The sequence below is a fragment of the Brachionichthys hirsutus genome, chromosome 4 (genome assembly GCF_040956055.1).
Source record: "Brachionichthys hirsutus isolate HB-005 chromosome 4, CSIRO-AGI_Bhir_v1, whole genome shotgun sequence".
Lineage (NCBI taxonomy): Eukaryota > Metazoa > Chordata > Actinopteri > Lophiiformes > Brachionichthyidae > Brachionichthys > Brachionichthys hirsutus.
Genome location: NC_090900.1, coordinates 10482733 through 10503388, shown reverse-complemented (window position 1 = coordinate 10503388; position 20656 = coordinate 10482733). Strand labels below are relative to the sequence as shown.

The 20656-nt window shown below is 42.8% G+C and overlaps 2 protein-coding genes across 2 annotated transcripts in view; both read right to left on the bottom strand.

Annotated features, from left to right (window-relative positions):
- Nucleotides 1-20656, bottom strand: part of rasgef1ba (RasGEF domain family, member 1Ba) — a 76178-nt gene that overhangs the window by 9592 nt on the left and 45930 nt on the right. Inside the window, exons 3-8 of the mRNA XM_068738326.1 lie at nt 6617-6799; nt 6147-6269; nt 5887-6024; nt 2194-2409; nt 1332-1406; nt 388-483 (exon numbers count right to left, since the gene is read on the bottom strand). Of these exons, the coding sequence (XP_068594427.1) occupies nt 388-483; nt 1332-1406; nt 2194-2409; nt 5887-6024; nt 6147-6269; nt 6617-6799 (831 nt within the window). The remainder of the gene's footprint in view (nt 1-387; nt 484-1331; nt 1407-2193; nt 2410-5886; nt 6025-6146; nt 6270-6616; nt 6800-20656) is intronic.
- LOC137893341 (uncharacterized) lies at nt 16130-19368 on the bottom strand. Its single transcript, XM_068738799.1, has 3 exons — nt 19290-19368; nt 17857-18483; nt 16130-16945 (listed from the first exon to the last, which is right to left on the bottom strand). The coding sequence occupies exons 1-3, from the start codon at nt 19336-19338 to the stop codon at nt 16458-16460; spliced, it is 1164 nt and encodes a 387-aa protein (XP_068594900.1). The 5' UTR covers nt 19339-19368; the 3' UTR covers nt 16130-16457.

Here is a 20656-nt window from a genome sequence, read left to right as displayed (position 1 = left end):
AAAGAATTCTCGACTGTGAAAATGTAAGCAGATTTATCTGCTTGATGTTGTAGAAACCTGAATATATCTATACTTTAGTTAGACCAAATAAATGATTTGAACATCACCACGGTGACGATATCTTTGCACTAATTTCCTGCATCTCACACTGAAGCTGAATCTGCCTCACGCTGTGTGCAGCAGGTTTCAAATCCTGATTGCTTTTTAATCAACAAACTATTTTAATAACCAATTAATGTTTCAAGTCAATTATGAAGCAAGGAATGTTTTAATTGTATTTGAAATATTAACATTTTTATCACCTTTGAAGTATTTATTTTTTTTGGGCCCTTGCAAATCAAAGAGGATTTCCATTAGAGTGAACTTGGCCTCCTGTTCATTACTTACCAGGCAGATTTCTGTAGCCACCAGATAACTGAGTCTGTTGAACCATTCAACATAAGCTTCGAGGTTGCTGGCCTTCTTGTGATCACTGAAGCCACTCTGCAATGACAACAGGCTTTCTATTAGCGTTTACATTAAACGCAAAGCAAAAAACAAAGCCGACATGTGCTTTTCTTCTCCCTCTTCACGGCATCACTGAGCATAAAAACAAAGTCTCGTCTAAGCGGGCCGGTACATCACACTCAGCTTCACTCCTCTTCTAGAAACACAATAGTGGCAAACGTTTTTCTCATTATGCAGGCTGGCCCTTTGTGTGCAATCCTCTTGATCTAATTCCAAACATTCCTTTGGCCTTACGCCACTGACCCCCCATGTTGAATTTCCTGCCAGGGGACGCATCACATTCAAAAGCACACTCATGCACCAACACAGATTTATTCCCGTCTTCTCAATGTTGTTCATTGGGGGTAGGAGACAGGCTAGCCCGAGGCACAAAGGCTGCCTTAACCCCCCACATCACCTCACTTCCAAAAAGGGGCCTGTTGCCTAGCAGCCGAACGCCAGACAAGAGAACTCATCACCAGACACTCACACACCCTTTTCCCAAAACAAACCCATGGCAGAAGCGGTTGCTAGGAGATGAGGCACACGCATGCCCATCCAAGCCATGACAACGGGATGATTTGAGGAAATTGTGTGGCTGGCTATATTTGGTACTGTCAAGAAATCCCCTGCCCTCACTTTGACCTGCGCGATGACTGTGTGATGTGTAAACACACCGGTCTGGAAGAGAAGCCAGGTCATCTCACTTCTAGCCCTCACCACACTGAGATAAATCACATCTGCACACAGGAATTCAGCCAGAATTAGAACGCTGAAGGGCTGAATCTCACCATCTCGTATACGGCAATGGTTGGTGGTGACTTCAAAAAGCATGCAGATGTTACCTTATCATTATCCAAAGGGTCCTTCTGGACAAAGGCCTGGATGAATTCTTCGGGTCCGATGTAACTCAGTCTCTCCTGAAAAGGAAGTCAAAATAAATCAATAAATCAATTCCATGTAACAGCTTTTAGTTTGCTGGATCTTGATTAATGCTCTGCAGGGGTTTGCATTAATCAGGAGGGATGGATGGAGAGAGAGAGGGATGGATGGATGGTCATGCTTTGTGATGCATTCTTGCAGTAGGGCATGGTTTTTCGGATGACAGCAGAAGCAGCAGATGAAAACTCTGTTCCCAACAACCTTTATTGACATCTTCTCTTGCAAAACAAACCAGGCAAACCAAGGTTTACCTTTTGATCGAGGAATAAAACCCTTTAACCTTGGCTTTGTCAGATTGAATAATTTGCTTATGACAATCTAAATGAACACAATGTTGTGGTCAAACACCTCTGTTTAAAAAGCAACGGCGTGGTAGGTCAACCATGAAAGGAGCCGCAGCATCCCATTCACCTCCACTGCCAAACTGAATTCTAATCCGTCAACTCTCCCATCTCTCACGTGTTCTCCTTTCCAATATTGATCTGGTCATACTCTTTTAGGCCTATGTGCTGACATGAGTAGAAATCACCGGCCAGATTATTTTTAATTGGTCGTTGGAGGGAAACACTAAAAACATAATTTGGTTTCAGTTTGAGTAAGTAATGTGAAATATATATATATATATATATATATATATATGGAATATGTAATTTTTATGAATAAAAAAGGGCTGATGAAAATAACAACAAATGATGGATCTTAATACTTTTTTTTTATATAAACAAAATTTGTAGAGAAATTGTCACATCTGCATTCCTCTCTCACCAATTCTATGTGCGTGAGCTGTTGGGCGACGGTGAACGGATCGTTGCAGACGGACAGCATGTCTCTCTGGATGGCCGCCTGCGGCTTCGCCTTGAGAGCGGTCAGCCGCTCGGTTGCTGTGGTGTTGATCTTGGCCAGCGCCTCCTCGTATTGGCTGAGAACAGTCAATCTCCTGATGAGGCCCTGGCTCATCTGGCCCAGCGCCTTCCTGTACACCTGATGGGCAGACAAGGAACATCTCCTGTGAACATCTTTGCACAACTGTCTCACAGTTCAAAAGACCCTTTTAGATTAAAAAAAAAATAAATAAAAAAAAAATAAAAAGAAGAAACTATATCACAATATTAAAACTTTTAAAGAAAATGTTTAGATCTTCCCAAAATGTTGTGGTGTTCTGCTTGCTATATGTCCAACCCATAGTCCATGAAGGTACAAGAACAACAGCGGCGCGTGAGATTCAGTAGCGTGTGTGTGGCAACAGTGCTTAGCTCAGCTGTACGGATTTTGGGTTAAACCCAAACCACTTCTGTGACAGCAATCGCAACAGAATGCAAGAGAGACATGTTGACTGCGTGTCAGCAGAACCTGCTGTAAACCGATGCCAGATGTTAGAACAAACCACACAACAACACGCAAAATGTGTTACCCTGAGAAATACTGCAGAAAAACATCCTGTTGGTCAGGCACTGCGAGGGTTAAAGGTGACGGGAGCCTCTTCCTGCCGGGCTCATTGAGGCCTCTCAGGTTCTAGAGGTGGAGCGGTGGTCCTGCTCTGAACATTCCCCTGGTATCACGAACAGGCCACTGTTAGGTAATTGTTCCCTCACTGACATACCTTGGCAAAGACGTTACATAAGAAGGTCTCTAAGGTGGCGAAGCGTCTCCGTTAGCACAGAGTAGATGCGTTTATAAATGCAGGTGAAATAAGATGGCTAAACCGTTCCTCGAAAGCCACGCCCCTTCCTGCAAGCTGGGTTTTAGACGCAACACATGGGGAGAAGAAACAAAGGGGGAGGGGGGGGGTGTTCATCCCTCTGTTGGGAATAACCAGCGTAGGACATTTCTGAAATTCACTTTCCATGGCACAGCTAATGGATCCGTCTGCTGGTGACGTGACCGTGATGGGTGTGATGGCGCATGAAGTGACACATTCACATGTCAGCTGATCGACCGTGGCTCTGTGGATGTTGCGGTTTCAGCAACAGGCTGAGAGACAGGGACACGGGAGAAACGTCGGGTTGTGGGAATAGAATGAGGATCCAAATAGAAGTGGAGGTCTGGATGTTCCTGAGACCAGGATGCAGACATCTTTTCAAATAAATTCTGGTACCAGAATTTTGGACTATGATCAATTATTATTATGTATTGATATATTTGTTGATTGATCTGTTTATATCACACTGCTTCTAAAATGTGATGATCTGATACTTTTTCAGTTTTCAATCTTGAATTGATCATCTTTGTTTCCTGGGGCTGTTGGCGGAGCAAAGCAATCATCGGCCTCCCAGAATATGCTAGGGGACAGTTCACGCCTGTTCTACATGGTGATATCAGTGTAAACACCGTCTAAAGTCAACTAAAGCTTGACCACAGTCCTGCACAGTTGGACACCAGTGGGGTGTCACCAGTGGAAACGGCTCTAGTTGCTACTTCAGAGTCGGCCATCTGCCGTAGCTTCTGTCCTCTCGACAAACAGGACGGGCCAATGTTGGTCAAATATAGTCACAGATCTCGGGAATCCAAAGCATGCCAGACATTCCCTAATATGGGGGGGGGTCACATTTACTCATCAAAAACATTGGCAATATGAACAAGGGGGTGGATCGGTTCCCTACCCTACCAGCCCTGGCAGAGCTGCTGAGTACACGTCACCATGACAGCGTGTGCGTACCTGCCAACTAATAGCGTTTCACCGTATTTTTGTTCGGGAAAATCTAATTTTTGAGCAGTAAAAGAAATTAGAAAATAATTTATAACAAGTTCAGATCAAATGGCCCCTTCACTCCAGACCAGTTCAAGTTGAATCAAAAGCTTTTAGACCTCTACTATTGCATTATTTTATTCATTACCATCTATTGGTTTCCTAAAAAGTTAACACTTTGTAAACGCTTGAGTCTTTCATTTCTTGGGTTTCACACAAAGCAAATTAGACTTTGACCAAATTAATTTAATGAAATAACAGCCCGGACTGTACTTTTGTTTAATCGCGGTCATTGCTATTGAATTGTCCACATCAGAAATTGGTGAGCCAAAGATAAACTGCCACACAAACAAGAAAAAATTTGAATTTTACTCTCTTGGCCAAGCATGTGCAAGTAATCCTCAAACAATGGGCATGCTAAAAATATATAATTTGCACAGCATTTAATGAATTTCTATTTTACCATTTAGGCAAAAATTGTCAAATGAACATTTCTACAGGACAGCTATCATTAAATGGTACTGTGTACGCACCGTTTGGAACAGGAAATACAATGTTATGTCCCCAACATATCAGATGTTCTGACATCCATCTGGTAGTATAATATGAACTCTGTTAAATCAACCTAACTTCATAATAAAGAGGAAAAAGCCAAGTGATCTGTGCCGGCAGGTCAACGTCTCAGCACTTGTTTTCTTCTTGGCTGTTGCTTCCCTTTATATCCGCCCACATCCATAATGACAGTCTTACTACGGAGATCAAGGTCGTGGAAAGTTCTGAGTGTGGTCTGGACACAACTTTGACCAGATGTTTGGGGCTTCTATTCTGGACCCAAACTCCTTCCAAGAGTGCTGTGGTTGTTTCAGTGAGGAACCAGTATCGAACTCAAAGCATAAATAAGCAGGTTTTTGAGTCGACAGCACGAATATGTGAGCAAGATGAAGGGAATGCAGGGCTGATCAGCCACCTGAGCTCTTTAGACTTTAACAGCTTGTTCTCCGTCTTGGATTGTTCTCCTATTGCTTCCCTTCATTGGATGGACTAGTCAGAGGGTCCTCCTCAGCATCCTCATGACTGACATGACTGTGTCAAGTGAAAAGGGTTTAACCTCACAATATAACGAAGTAAAAGGGGGAAAAGCCTGCATTCCTTAAATTCAGATCCACATTAATAAAACTGCGTCTTTCCTGCCACATACTGTACGTTCGACCCCAACAGGCAAACCAACAAAAACCAAAGCAGGTGAAAACGTGAGCTCTTGGAGGCTAAATATAGCCAATTGATAAATCAATATCAATCAATGAAAAGACACCTAACTAGTTAACTGCACAAAATAATGGCAAAAGAAAAACCATATCTGCAACAAAAACAACCTGTTTTCCCTTGCTTGATTCTGAACAGGATTACATAGAAACTGCTTACATATGTTAATGAATCTTGTTGTGATTGAAGAAAAAGCTCATTATATTTTGAAGTACATCCAACATTATCATTGCAAAACACGCAGTAAAGCACGAAAGACCCATTTAGTTATACCCATTACTGGTTAAAGGAAAGCTTTTTGACATGTCTGTGTTTTGAGCCTCCCTCCACCGCTATCAGCAAAGAGCTGGCTCACATGTGCCATCTCCAAAGCAGCACTCTGCTTGTTGTGTAGCACCGGAGCTAATCAGAAGGCAAACCTCTGGCACTGCTATCATTTCATGTGAGGAACCTCTTCATTGCATGCCCCACCATGCGTAGAGTGAAGAAATAAAATACCCGGGACTGACCTCGTCTCCACTCGCCAATCGGTGGGTCAGCTCCTTCAGGCTCCGCATCATCCTCTCATCCCTGAAGTCGTATGGGAAGGTTTCCGTCCACTCTGTCAGAAGCTGGAGAACCTTGGGGGCAATCTTTCTGACTCTCATCTGAAAATGCAGGATAAACACACAGGCAATGACTCCTGGGTCACAGCAGAGAGCCCTGTCGGGATCCAATATTACAATGAACTCCTGTGCTCAAGTTAAAAAGGGTTCTTTGCTGTGCGTACCTTGTCAGCCTGAGGATCGCTGAGCCGCTGTTGCTCCATGCACAGGTGGCATACTTTCATCATGAGCTCGTACGGGCGGACGAAGAGGCGCGAACTCAGCAGGAAGGTGAAGATGTACGTCCTCTGCGGAGAGGGAAGAAAGTATGTTTATTGAAAGAGGATTGTTCCAGTTTGACAGTGGGCTTCAAAGCTACAGGAAATCAAAGCTGAAAGTAGAGTGATGCCTCAGCAATAACCTATAGAAACAGAAAACTGTAGAGAGAGTTGAAACTTTTATTCCCTGATGTACAGAGTCGAAAAGAGACAAAAGAACCAAAGAGAAAATGAAAATGAAAATGACTTCATCTCAAAGCTCCAGAACTTCTCAAACAGAATAAAAGAAAGCTTTACCTCCTTCCTTTGATGAAACTGGAGAGGAGAGTAAACACCAGGGATATAAAAGAGTGAAATGTAACAGAACTGATACTCACATCTGGATAATAGTCCGCAGTCGGGACCAAGTGGTGAACGAGGGCCTCCAGGGACCCCGATACTAGGTTGTTGTCGTGGTAAAAGAGGCCAGGGTAGCCCTCCTCCTTGGTTTGGTACAGGTTCTGGTTGTAGCCACTGGTGTTCAGCTGCCCTGTGAATGGTGGCGTCTGAGGCATGTTGTCCTGCAGAAGGAACAATCATGGGAACAGTCAGCTTCTTCTCCGATAGATATTTCACCACAGACACAGATGCAGGGTGGCGAAACGAATCCAAAATAGCTCTCAGACACAAATACAGATGGTGAAGGTTTGTCTGGGAAATGGTTTGGATGCAGTCCTTCCTCCTCTGGATCCTTTCTGGGGTTTGGGTTTAGTTTATTTTGATATGCATGTGGCTGACTGGAATGCTCCTCTTAGACAGGATGTTTGACGTTATTTGTACTGTAATACATGCTACTGTGTGACTGTACTTGTACTCTAACATTCTATCTAATAAATATATTCATCATCATCTTCAGAAGGCTGTGGAGAGAAAACTTTGAAATCTTGTCTCGCATGTCCCTCTTGTCTTACATGATCCCAAAACTTCTTGTCTTGCACGTCCCTTAAACGTAACTCTTGTCTTACATGTCCCTTAAATGTTGAAGAAAGTGTGTAGAACTGCTGTAAACCAAATTGCCCTCCGAGGGACAGAACAATAAAAGTGAAGTGAAGTGAAGTGAACCCTATTTATGACCAATTATGTATCTCACCTCATATGTAATAAGTGCTGGAAATAACCAAATTGAAAAAGATTTCAGATTTCACGTTTGGTATTCTCCCATAAACCACCAGCAGGACAATTCATTAAAAAAAAGACTATCAAAGATGTGCTACAATGAGATAGCGTGTGTGTGTGTGTGTGCCATATTGAATATTGGTATAAGGTATATTGTTCCCAGCCATTTATAAAGAATATTATGACAAGTTTTTCTATGTTTTATTTGTAACTTTCAAACTGCAGTGAACACTTTAGTTTTGAAGTTTATGATATTTTGATGTAATTGAATATTCTATAACGAAATTTCATTCATATTTTGTTTTATTTGGAATATTTAAAGACAACATTGTTCACTTTTTTTTTACCGTAGTGAGCAGCACTTGATGTGCAATGTGCGTGTTTAATGCTGATAAAGATACGACACTTATTGTGTGCAATTGTATTTGGAAAGATTTTTCATATCAAAAATATGGTATCATATATCATTATCGCCTAGCCTTAGTGTGTACGAGATAGAGAGAGAGAGCGAGAGAGAGACAGACAAATCATGTCATGATGCAAGGTACATTACGACAGACGATAAAAGTACAATTTATCAACTGGCATATATCACAAAACATCGCGAGTACAAAAGGGTTCCACATCTGTAACCTTGGATGTTGTGAGGAAGAATAGTCATGGGTGAATGAATTGTTAACCCCTTAACTGCCATTTAAAGACGTGCGGGCCTTCTTTATGACCTCAATCTAACATCTGATACTCAAGCTGGGCCTCACAGCGAGGCTCGTAACCCCCGTCCTCTGCCAGCCTCCTGACCTCTGAACCTGGCACCCCGGCTCCAATCCATGCCAGGCAGTCTTATGGATGGGGAGACACAATGAGCCTTTTCACTCTCGGGGGGGGGTGTGGGATGGACGGCCAAGGGTCATTGCAGGAGGCGAAACTCCCACCCCCCACGCACTGTCACAGTCTTCCACGCCCCTACGTCCTTGACAATACGCTGTCCCATGGCTGCCTGCCGAGTCAGGAAACCTTTCAGGCTGATGCATTGCTGTGCTGCCAGAGGCGGATACAGGCAAGCCAAGGATGAACAAACTGCACCTGGCCACACTGCCACAAGTACTTCAAATACATTTAGGGTACTCTGTTTCGCAGAGGAAGCTTACAAAAAAAACACAGACCTGACATTGTAGCAATAACGTCTGCCATCAGAACAGAGAAATAGAACTCTGTAACATTTAATAGTTGTTAATATTAACATTTCTGCCTGCCTTTGTAGGAACACACAGCCTTATAGCCTTATATAAACACCAAAACAAATCCTATTTATTCATTAGCTGAACCTCCAGCGACACGAGGGAAACCATCCACCCTCCCGTGTTCACATGCCGGCCCCTTCCATAATGCACGTGTGCACACCGAGTCCATTTCTATTATTCAGCCAGACAACCATAGCCATTTCCATGAGAAAGGCGGGTGTGAAGAGTCAGAGCGCAGCAGCCTGAGCATCTGCTGCACCATGTGGCTTCACCAGAGAGGGAGACACAGGCAGATCACGAGTGTGATGGAGAGATAATAAAAATCAAGTGTTCAAAAATCACATTTATTTTAACTGAGGGGTTGTTGTTTTTTCCCTTGAAAGTTCTTATTCTTAGCAGTGATGTACAACAAAGTTGTTTACTGGCGGTCTCTCATGTCCAAGTACAAACGGACATCTACTGTACAAAACACACACACACACACACACACACACACCAAGGGCTACAATGGTCGCATCGGCAGCAGGTGATTCAGGATTTGGCATGTGTCAGTCACTTTTCCGAGCTGGAATGGAACCCCCACCCCTCATCCCGCAAACTGGCTTTACTTCACCCCATGAAGGGGTGGGTTTGTTTTAGTTGGATGTTTATTGATAATTTGTAGATTACTTTTTCTTAGATATTTGATTGACTTTACAATAACTTCATAGCACAAAATATGATATATATATATATATATATATATATACGGGGATCAGTACCCAGGTCAGTACTCGCCTTACTTGACATGGCAGAACACATTAGATCAACAACTAAAGCTGATCAAATCCAGCACTGCATGAAGTTGATTTAATCTGCAGTGCTGTGACATCACTGCGCACCAATTATATTTTGAGAAGGCAAACTACCGGTATTTGGATTAATCTCCTGCTTCTGGGGAAAGGAGGGCTTAAAAAGGCAGAGAAACTTCTTCAGACAGAAGGCAGCAGGAGGTCAGACGATGCACTTTGTCCGTCCGTCTCCGTCTCCCCTGTCACACCAGCTCTTGCAGATCAGGTTCTGCATCCCTAATCTTTACAGCCATTTTTGATACTCTTGCTCGTTCTGCTTAATTTAAGTCAAACATTACTTCTTCTTTCCTTCAAAAGGGAGCTCTAAATATTGCATTCAAAAAAGAAAGGGAAGAAAAATCAATATTAAGTTTTATTTTATTGGCAAAAAAGCTACTATTAGAATTTATTTATTTTGGTGCAAAGAGAAAAAAAACGCCAGCAGCACTGCACTCGATCCAAGAGTGCCTATTCCCATCTACTCTGCTCTCACATGTCAGCTGCAGCCTCCACTAGAATCAGAAAAACAAAGGGAAAGATGCTCACAAGCAGCAACAACTGAGGCATCGATTTCCGTTTGGCTTCCAGGTGTCTGTCTCGCCGAGCTATGGTTCTGCTACGGGCTGTGGTGGGCACGTCGTGTGTCAAGTCCACGGGAAACAAGGCAAACTCAACACACTGCTGTTGTTTTAGCGTGTTCGCTGGCTGCGCGGCGGCTGCGCGTAAACAAACGAAATGCCACAGCCTGGCTGTTTGGGGGAGTTTTGGTTGAATGGGCGGCTTTAATTACCAGCCTTGCTGGATTTCTGTGTGAAGCCATCTGTCACAACGTGTAAAATGAAGCCTGCTTTGGACTTACTTTGGATTTAAAAACAGATTTTCAGATTTCTGTCTGTTTCTTCTCATTCATGAATAAAGCTAAAGAGCTGCTACTTGATGTACAAATTATTGCTTAAAACAAAAGCTGAACTGCATTTGCAAAAACCAATGACTTTTTTCTTTTCTTTTTTAAATCAAAAATTGTTTTTAAACAACATCATTCTTTAAATACTCAAACCCAACCCACTTTTTATACTCATGATAGCTCTGTTGCAACTTTAATTTCTATGTATCACTGGCGATCACATGCCAGTCGGTCCAGCTGACTCCAGCTCACCCATGGTATACTGGAGGATCAGTTCTGCCCTCCTTCCCAATATTTACACTGTGAAGTAGTACTCAGACAACTTTGTAGTGAAACTGAAAGAAGTCAGTGTTTCACTGATTATGTGCAGCGTGTGGAGGTGAAGCGTGGGGATGACTTTTAAGTTAAAAGGTCATGGAAATGTCAAAACACTTCTCTTTTTGGAGGGTGGGGAAATTTTGAAAGAGCAGCTTAAACAGCAGCAAACGTCCCCAAATGGGCAGACGTCACATTGGGAGCTAAACCCCTGCTGTTTATGTGAAAGTACCTTCCAGCTAGGGCCTTCAGTGACACAAGCTCGCAGGTAAATTTGGGCTCCAAATGTGTGGGTTGAGCTGCTTCCATTAAAAAAAGCTCATAGACATATATAGAGCCAGCAGAGGCTCTTCCCGCCCTGCCGCAATGTTAATGGATGCTCGCAACGAGCGGCCATCAGCAGTTCAGGGGCTGTAAAGGAAAAAGGTCTGAACACGCAGAAAAAGGGTAGACCAGGATGTTAACACAAGAAGCCAGACACTCGTTTACTGCTAAAGCCTCCCACCCGGTGACATTTCTAAAGCCCTTCCTCCAACCGCAAAGAATGCACAGGTCAAAGCAAAGATGAAAGAAACATCTCCCATAGAGTGGCTTGAGAAATACAATTCACAGAAATAGAACCAAGAAACACATACACACACAAAAAAAAGAGTTATTGTGTCTTTCCTGAACTGGGTTAGGGAGAAGGGGCTACAGCAGGGGGGGGGACTGATTGTGAGACACTTTGGGGACCAGCAGTGAATCACCTCCCCTGCATAAACACTAAAAGGCATGAGGAATCTCACTCGCCCGTGGCTTGAGGAAACGAGGGTGAGAGGCAGCTGAGTGGCTGCACAAGAGGGTGAACCGGCCACAGTGGGATAGTGGAAGTATAGACTAAATAAAGGTTGGGCTGGCAGTGGCGTTTCAAACTGGTGTGTGGTCAGGTTGAAGAATAGCAAGTAAAAATATACTGTACTGTAGGGCTGCGATCCTACCGAGGAGCTGTACCATACACAAAACACAGCTACGTCTTCACAGTCTCTCAAACACAGTTCTGTTTCAAGTACGGACACCATACCTCAGGAGGAAGTGACAGAACTGAAAAGAGAGGGTAGGTTCACCTCTGATCCAGAGCCTTTTCATCTTTAGCAGCCATTCTGACCTGCCGTTCGGTCCGTCGGCACAAACCGACACCACGCAGCTAAAGGTTTCAGACTCATTGCTCCTCCCCAAGTGTAAAGATTCTCATAACCCCCCCCCCCCCCCCCCCCCCACACACACACACACACACACACACAATTCTGCAAATTGATCCAAAAGGTTAAAAAATTTATAGAAATAATTTGACACCCTGTGATGGGTGTCATTCATGCCGGTACTGATGCCGGCATGAATGCTTTGTCATCGGTTAGCATTTGCACCAAGTGGTAAAAATCACAGCTCTCGTGTCGGACTCTGTCACCAGGCGTCATCGGTGCCTGACAGCCGTGGGACCACCCCCCTCCCCTGCAGACATCCTGCATAGAGGGATGCCGCAGCAGAATCTACACCTCTGCGACTTCAATTCTTCCCTCAATATTCAGAAGCCTGAGGCACAGATTCCAGATGAGGAATATGAGAATGGATGCTGGAAATGTCAAACACCCAAATTTCAACATGTGAACCTTTGAGCAAGCAGGTTAAATATGGTGGGGGCGTGTTCAAGTCTGGACAGGGAAGATTTCTCTGTAAACAGCAATTTTGACATTTTGCAGGTTCAAAGTCATCAGGACATTTTAGTTGAACACACATTCTCTGAATGTATTATATCATCCCTCAGCCCTAATTATCTGCAACGACGACTAAACACCACAGTGCAGCAGCAATCGTGCTCCATCAATAACTCACAGGTGTTTCCAGAGGAGACACCCTCACACAGTTCTGCCAGATCACCAATAAGTAAGTTTAACTCGTCGGCACAGCGAGGAATGCATGCTTGTAATACAGAGCAGAGGCCCGAAAGGCCAAGGAGTGCAGCCCAGTTACTGGTGATTAACTTCACTCACTGATCCCTCAGCATCTTGCAGGGGAGGAGAGGCTGGGAGGGGGGGGGGGGGGGGGAATCCGCTTATAGACAGAAGGTATTGGGGGTTAAAAATAGCCCATTGACGCCGATTTCAGAAATCCCATCACTAGGATATACTTTAGGGGTGAAAGCAAAAAGAAAGCTACAAACTCAAGCCTGACTATTTGGATATCATTATGGCTTGTTGTGATTCTGGAGAGTAAAGCAATGCCCAGCACTGTCAGGGTAGTAAAGTCATCTGAAATGTCATAATCTCAAGAAGAAGAATACTTGGAAAGTTTTAATCCAAACAAACAATTAGCATTTAGTCCGTTTTTAATCCATCTGCAAACACGGCTCGTTCTCTGGACTGGAAATAAAGTGCGCTCCTTCCACCTGCGCGCATTTCCCAAAGGCAGCGGTGTCTCCGAGCGTACAGACAAACACTTGCTTAAAAACTCAAACTGAACGCACGCATAATTACACCTCACCTCAACAAGCAGCAGTCCCGGCGCTCGTATCCTTTGCGCAAAAAAAAAAAAAAAGAAAGAAATATGCGCAACAGCCCGTTAGTGGCTGAGACTTTCCTTCTGAACGCGTGCGTGAAGCGACACGGCGACACCCGGCAGTCCCTCCGCTGCGCAGTCAAAGCAGCATCACTCCGCTGTAAACAGAAAAAGTGTTCCGGGTCTCAGCGGCACGGCTCAGAGCACAACCCGCATCAGTGAACGCCACTCCGGCCGCGCTGCGCTGCGCTGCTGCGTCTGTGGATGAGCTGCGGAGCCTCGATCAGCCTCAAGACTCTACGAGGGGGAGGCAGCAGCCAATCAGAGCACAGACGGGCACCCCCCCATGGCTTTCTATTTTACTGCCTCTCTCACCGTCATCTTTTCCACTCGGTATCATTCTCTTCCTACATGTTTCAGTTTCCTTCTGAAACATTTTTTTTTTTTGCGGGGGGGGTTCGATGAAGTAACACGTGAAGTGTGACAGTTTTTCTAAGGTCAAACGGTTGTTTACTCATTCAGTGGTATATTCTTTTCTTGCTCTCTCTCACCGCTCTCATATTTTGTTTTCTCCATTTTTGTTCATTTTACTGTAAAGTTGTAGTTTATGTGCAATGAAACCTGGAATTCAGAAATGTTCTGCACCGCTTAGACGTTTTGAGATAATATAGAACTGTGTCAGGTTGTACTAGTCAGCATATCAATAAAAATGATAGGCTAGAATAGATGTTGATGCTTAACATGAGTAACCCCTTTTACTAAGCCTAAGTTTGTTGGTTCTTTATTCTTTTCTTTTTGCTTGCTTGAGAGATCAAGTATATCTGCTACCGGATAAACAGACATTTACTGTCCTCGTTTCTTTTTATTCTGATCCACAAAGTAACGTGAAATACCCTCAATCTACTCTCATCATCAGCCCTACAGTTTTCTTTAATGTTCACTAGACTCCTCCCACCCGTATCTCTTCCCCTTTCACATTTCTTTTTCCATTTCTCATACAATTATTTGTGCTCAACCAAGTTCCTCCAAGTCAGAGTAGAGGAATAAGGCATGGCATTAAAATAACAGTAAATCGCACAAATCTCATTAGCAACCAGACGCATTACGTAACGTGGTATTAGTGCACTAATCCAGCTTTCCTCTCGCTTAAATGACTGCAGGGAGTTTGACCACAAATATCAGGATTGCTGCCATTATGCTGAACATGAAGGGAGACAAACACAATTTATGTCATCAAATACTCCATGCAGTATTCAGGTCCAAACCAGGTCTTCGTGTCAAGTGGAAATATCGGTCATTCAACTTTGTCTCGAATATACAGATGCAAAACAACTGGAAACATTCAAACTTGGAGCGGACCGTGGGAATTACCTCTCCTTTATATTTATTGTGAGGGCAAACACTGAATAAGACCAAATGAATTGTATTTAAAAAAAAATCACATCAAGAAAAGGGAAATGCAACAGAAGGCTTTATTATTTTATGTAGAAATTATTGTAGCTGATTCCTTTTCAAAACATGTTCTCTAAAAATGTTCCCACCTTTTTGGTTCATGTGTCTTTTGTGGCATTTAACTTTTAATAACATCTCAGAAATCACGTTTCCTTTATGACTTGACATTTCATTGAACGGCTGGCAGTAGTTTCCGTTCAACACTCAAGCAGGAGGAAGTAAAACTTCCAAGGAGATCTAGTTTCTGCAGTGGATTGATACACCTTTGGTGCTTTAGGGAGTTTTTGGAGCCGGAGGACAATCTATGTGGTATCGAACTCGAATAAACTAGAATATATGTTTGCCTTGTATACAGAACACTTTATACAATGCAGTGGTGTGGCTCATTGTTGGTTTTAATAGTGTTTGGACATCAATGAAACTGTGTCACAGTATCAGTAGGCCTTGCATTCACAAGGTACTTGTTAGTAGCATCTTCTGTAGGATCTGTAGAATAAGAAAATGCGTTATCACTTGTCGCCTCCTAGAAGTATTCCAGTGTATAGTTTCGAACGGAAGTATCAGTCTGACCAGTGTTGATTGCAGCCTGGTTTCAGTCGTTATAAAGGGCAGGGAAGTGGGGCTCATTCACACTCTGTCCCCGCAGGGCAGCCTGTCTTGAATGGTCGAGTAAAAGATTCAATAAACAAGCTTCCTGCTTTCAGTGGAAAGCTGGGAGCCTTGCAAAAAGAGATGTTGCTGTACAGGTAATATGAGGTTTCCAGGTTAACACTTGAAATATATGGCATGTTAGAAAGGTACAGTAGGTCCCCTTTTTCACTGCCATACAGCAATCACCTTTTGTTTCTTTTAATAAAGCCTGACTAATGTGTCTGAACTGTGTTAAAGGTCAGCTATGCAAGTGAGACATCCGGGCTGATGTGCTGCATTCCAAATGTTCCAGGAAGGAAATAAATAAACACCGTCTGTGTTTGTGTGTGTGTTTGTGTGTGTGTGTGTGTGTGTGTGTGTTTGTACACTCCTCATACAGCTTCAGCAAAGATGGGAATCAGGAATGTATAATGTTTTGTCCTAACAGCCTGGTTCACAGTCCTGTATCGAGTGATCGGGCACATTCGGAATGATAATCAATGCTTTTCTCACTGTCGGACTGAAAGTGTGTCTCAGTTGAAGGCCCGATTTAGGAGTTCTAATCAAATCTGAATTGGCGAAAAATCAACAAATAATCCTTGCAGTCAAGATATATATTATACTTCACTGCTTCACTGATCTCAGAGCGCTACATGCAATGTGCTAATTGTATATGTCCAAAATGCAATCGTCATAAATGTAGAGCTTAAGGAGTTTAGAAATATAGCAATATTGCTGAATATCGGTGTAGACTCCCTTCAGTCACAAATATCCACAGAGAATTGAATTGAAAATATAAACGTTTATATAGAAGAGCACAAAACAGTCCCAAATATTCAATTTCCTACAATTAACAGAGACCCCAGATGTATAAAATATAATTTCTACTCCTACGTTCTAAGCATATCTGACCAGTTGTGCTCTGGCCATCAAATATCATTTCCCTATGGGATTATTAACGTATTCTGATTCAGCTATCTCACAAACACTTGGATATTTAACAGACCCTCCATATTATGTAGGGTTAAGGCCAAAACAAAGCAGCCCTGAACGTGACCCTAACCCTGTGATTATCAGTACAATTGTTTGGTTCCTCCTGAGCTTGGAAACCATCCCATGTTTGGGTAAACAGTGTACAAATCTTTGGTGTGGCTGTATCTTAGTTTTTAGGATGGTTTGGACCAGCTGGTGTCTCTGCGACAGTCTGGCTGCCTCCACATTTACACCTGTGTTCTCTGTCTAGACTTGTGAGGAGCTCTAGGACTCTTATCTCATGCGCCATGCGAGCTTTCTCCCTCCTCTCCTCCCTCTCAGCCGTCTCCCTCTGCCGGCATTCCTCCCTCTGCAGCCACTGGGCCAGGAGCTCCTGATTCCAGTGCACTTGCTCCTGCCGCTGAGTCTCCAGTCGTTCCAGCAGGCCCCGGGCGTCGGACACAAGTCGCTGGAAGCACTCTGAAAGGTGCTTGAAGACGGTTTCTAGGCAAGTGGACTCAGGGTGGCCAGAAGGGGGAATGCTGTTGGGTCTAGGATCTGGGGGAGCATTGACTGGAGAAGCATCACACTGAGGATGAGGAGGAGGAGAAGGAAACTGTAGAGGCGGTATTACAGGCAGGGAAGGAGTGCTTGAGCCGTTTTCCACATGAGAACCTATGGCAGACACAAAACCGTCCAAATGTGAGATTTTTACAGGGAAAATTTATAATTGTTTAAGCAACAATGGCAAATATTTTAAGGTTTCAGCCACACCAATGTGAGTATTTGCTCCTTTTCTTCATTTTATGTTACAGCAAATTGAATATATTCAGTTTGTAGGATTTCATTGGGAAAAAAAAAAATCACTGTAGAAGTTGGCAAAAGAAACAAGACATGACAGTGAATAATAGGAGCGTTTAAACCATATTCATTCAACCAAATAGTGCACATCATTAAAAAATGTTTACAAATATTGATCTTCTCTTTTAAAATGGGTTGTTGATTTTTAAAAACAATCTCTGAAGATACATTATTTAGTATCAAAATAATTATTTTACATATTACTTTAAATACTATAGGGTAAACGCACCATCAGTGTTGACAGAAAGTTGGGAAAACATATTTTTATATTGTAAAATTCTACATTTATAGAATGAAAGTGGGTCAGTGGGAAGCAGAGAAGTCCACCGGTCCAAACTGCTCCAGGTTCGCCGATCATGGCGGCGCCTTCACCCTATTCCGCGCATGCTAGGGGCCCTATGCATATATGCTTGTGTGGCTGTTTCAAGGGGCCTGTTGTACTAGGGTGTAAACACAATGTTGTTGTGTGCTTGCAGTGTAAAGGCTTCCTTTCTAAAAACGCTGGCACCTCTCAGGAAGATCCGTCTCGTATCTCAGATCAAGTGATTTTGACTGCTGTGACTATTTTCAGCTACAGGTTCACAGTTAACATGAACATGCACAAATATCACAATTATTGTGTAATTCCTCTCATATGGGGGAAAACAAAAGTGAAATTATAGCAAACCAAAAATGAACAGCTGTGGAGCAGGTAGGAGTGTGTAACCTTTTCAGTGCATACATACCAATCATTTCTCTATGAAGGGATGAGTCCTGAAAAACGTGATGATGTCCGTCTCTCAGGCGCTGTGGGACCTCAAAGCTATCCGTCGAATCTTCTCCATCCTCCAACTTGACTTCGGAATCCAGCTGCCAAGACTGATGGATGCCTCGCTCCTCTAAAGTACCGCTCAAACGTCTTCCTGACCTCACCAAAGAGCCAACGTGATGCTCTGTAATACAATTTAAATCAGGCAGGACACATTCTGTACTGTCAGTGTAGTCAAGCTGGTTCTCCACCATCCTTTCTGGAGAGACGAAACACGGCCCCTTTTCCCCTCCCGCTGACCCATGACCCAACACAGCATCCATGTGAGCAAAGTATTTAAAAGTGCAAGGCTGTGAGCTGTCAACCGTCTTCTGTAGTTTGGCTCTCACATAGTTAGCCTTCAGAGTTTTGACTCGAAGCCTGCATTGGTGTGGACTCCGAGAGAAACCCATCTCATTCATGCGGGCTGAGAGGTGCTTGAAGACGTGGCGGTTACGCAGGTTTTCTGCCAAACTCTTCTGGACACGCTCATCGCTCCAGGCACGCAGCAGCACCTGAGTCTCCTCCACTGTCCAATTAACTGAACGCTCAGCTTCCCGTTTTCCTGTGCAAATACAAGTGCCACTGAATGGTGAGTGCAGGTGGAGAACCATCGACATCAGTAAATGGATGTGTGCTACTACACTGCTGACTCCTGACTGGATTTTGCAATGGCTCTAACCAAGTATTGATGCACAGATGTCACAGATTCAAGCTAAGCAGTCTTATTCTCACTGATAAACAAACAAACTTTCCAATATGTGATGGAATAAGAAACAAAACATTCTCACAAACACAGAACATCATGAAGTGAATTGTATCGAGTTGTTGCATGGTATTTCACAAAAAACGGAATTTATAAACAGTTCAGCTACAGCAGAGAAGCACCTACTGTACTTATACGACAGACTGCAACACTGATTTTAAACGGAAACGATATTCTGGAAGCTTTATATCCACATATAAAGGTCCCATGATTCGCATCTTCAAAGACTACTCCACTGAACCGTGCCGAATCCCGCTCATTATGTCATAAAATAGTCATAAACGAGAGGAAAATAATCTAAAGTACGCGGGGGGGGTTAGTCCTTATCACCGAGGTTACGAGTCATTCACTTCATGCTACAAGTGAGAGGAAAGGAGAACGGATAGCTCACGAACTAGTGTCCATTACATACAGAAATGCTTCAATAGTATGCGTTACTATTTGTGCGTGAGAAGACTCGAGATCAATTTCTGCTACGCTAAGGTTAGCTACAGTTAGCTCACCTAGCTAATGAACCACATTTTTACTTCCTTCTGTCGATTAAGCCCCCCCCCCCCCCCTAAAAAAAAGCAGTAGAACACTGTATGTTGTTTAACACATCTTACTTTTCGTCGTCGACACGGAGTTGGTCGAGTTGATCACCGGCGGATTCATTTTTACGGTCTACTGAAAATGTAAACAATCCTCACACACAGACAATTCTCTCTTCCGGGTGACGTCAGGCTCACCAAATGACGTCGCGTCCCGTTTCCGGGTAGCGTCACGATCAGTGAACGCTATGGAAATAATGTTGCAACGTTAAATGAATGAAGATACAAAATAACGATTAATTATCGACTGCTTTTTCTTTTCCATAAACAAACTATTTTTCACACAGATAATGTATCCTCTGCAACTGCATAGTAATCAAATATTTGAGATTCTTGTATTTTTAATTGCACTATTTTTCCTAAATATGAATTGCACAAATATGATTTGAGAAATATATATATATATATATATATATATATATGTGTAGAAAAAACATATATGTTTCATCATACATTATATTTACATTTCCTCTGGGTTTGTTAAAGTTGATATTTACTGTATAGAAGATTTTCTCACAAGACATCAGATATTAAATTAGACTTTAGACTTTATTACACCAAACTAGGAAGTCATTTGTCTGTGACAACAACATAGCTTGTCTCTTTTTCTTTTGTGCATTCTTTGCATGTCTTTTTAGAGTATTAAGATCTCTGCCCCCCCCCCCCCCCCCCCCCTCCTTCCATTTCACTGCTCCTCTGTCTTTCATCCACAAACACAGCAATTAGCAGGGAGGGGTCCTAAAGTGTTGCTAATGCAGATTCTGTCCGCTCTCCTGCAGTCACATTTGCATTTTGAGTTTTCAGCCCTTTGTTCTTTTATAGAGTGATTTGGAATGAATTTAACAGTAATCTTAAAGGACCAGACCCTTGTCATTTACACAAAGCCCATTTTCTTTTGTCTACATCTCCTTGTTGTGGTGCAATGCAGCAACTACTTGAAGTGGAATAAAATGATTGCCAGTCTCAGAAAAATTGTGTGTGATTTAAATGTTTTGAATGTGGAATATAATTTGATATTACAATACTAAAATGGAACCTTACATATATAGCATAATTATTTGCTACATCGCTTTAACATCACTAAAAGGTTACAATTCAATAAATATATGTTTTGTGACACCTGCTGAATGTCCTGTGACTGATATTTCCTATAGTTTTTATAATAAGTGGGATAATTAAATGCATCTATGGTATAATTAAGTCAAAGACCCTAGTTCATTTTATTCCAGGTGAAATCTCTGGGTATTTTCTCATCTTTGTTCTTCTTTCATATGCAAAGTGGTGCACAGCACAGCACAAGAATCTTTGATAAGTCATTTTCATACCCAGCGGCCAGCGCCCATGTTTTCTATTGTACTTGTGTCCACTGGTGCGTGTATGTT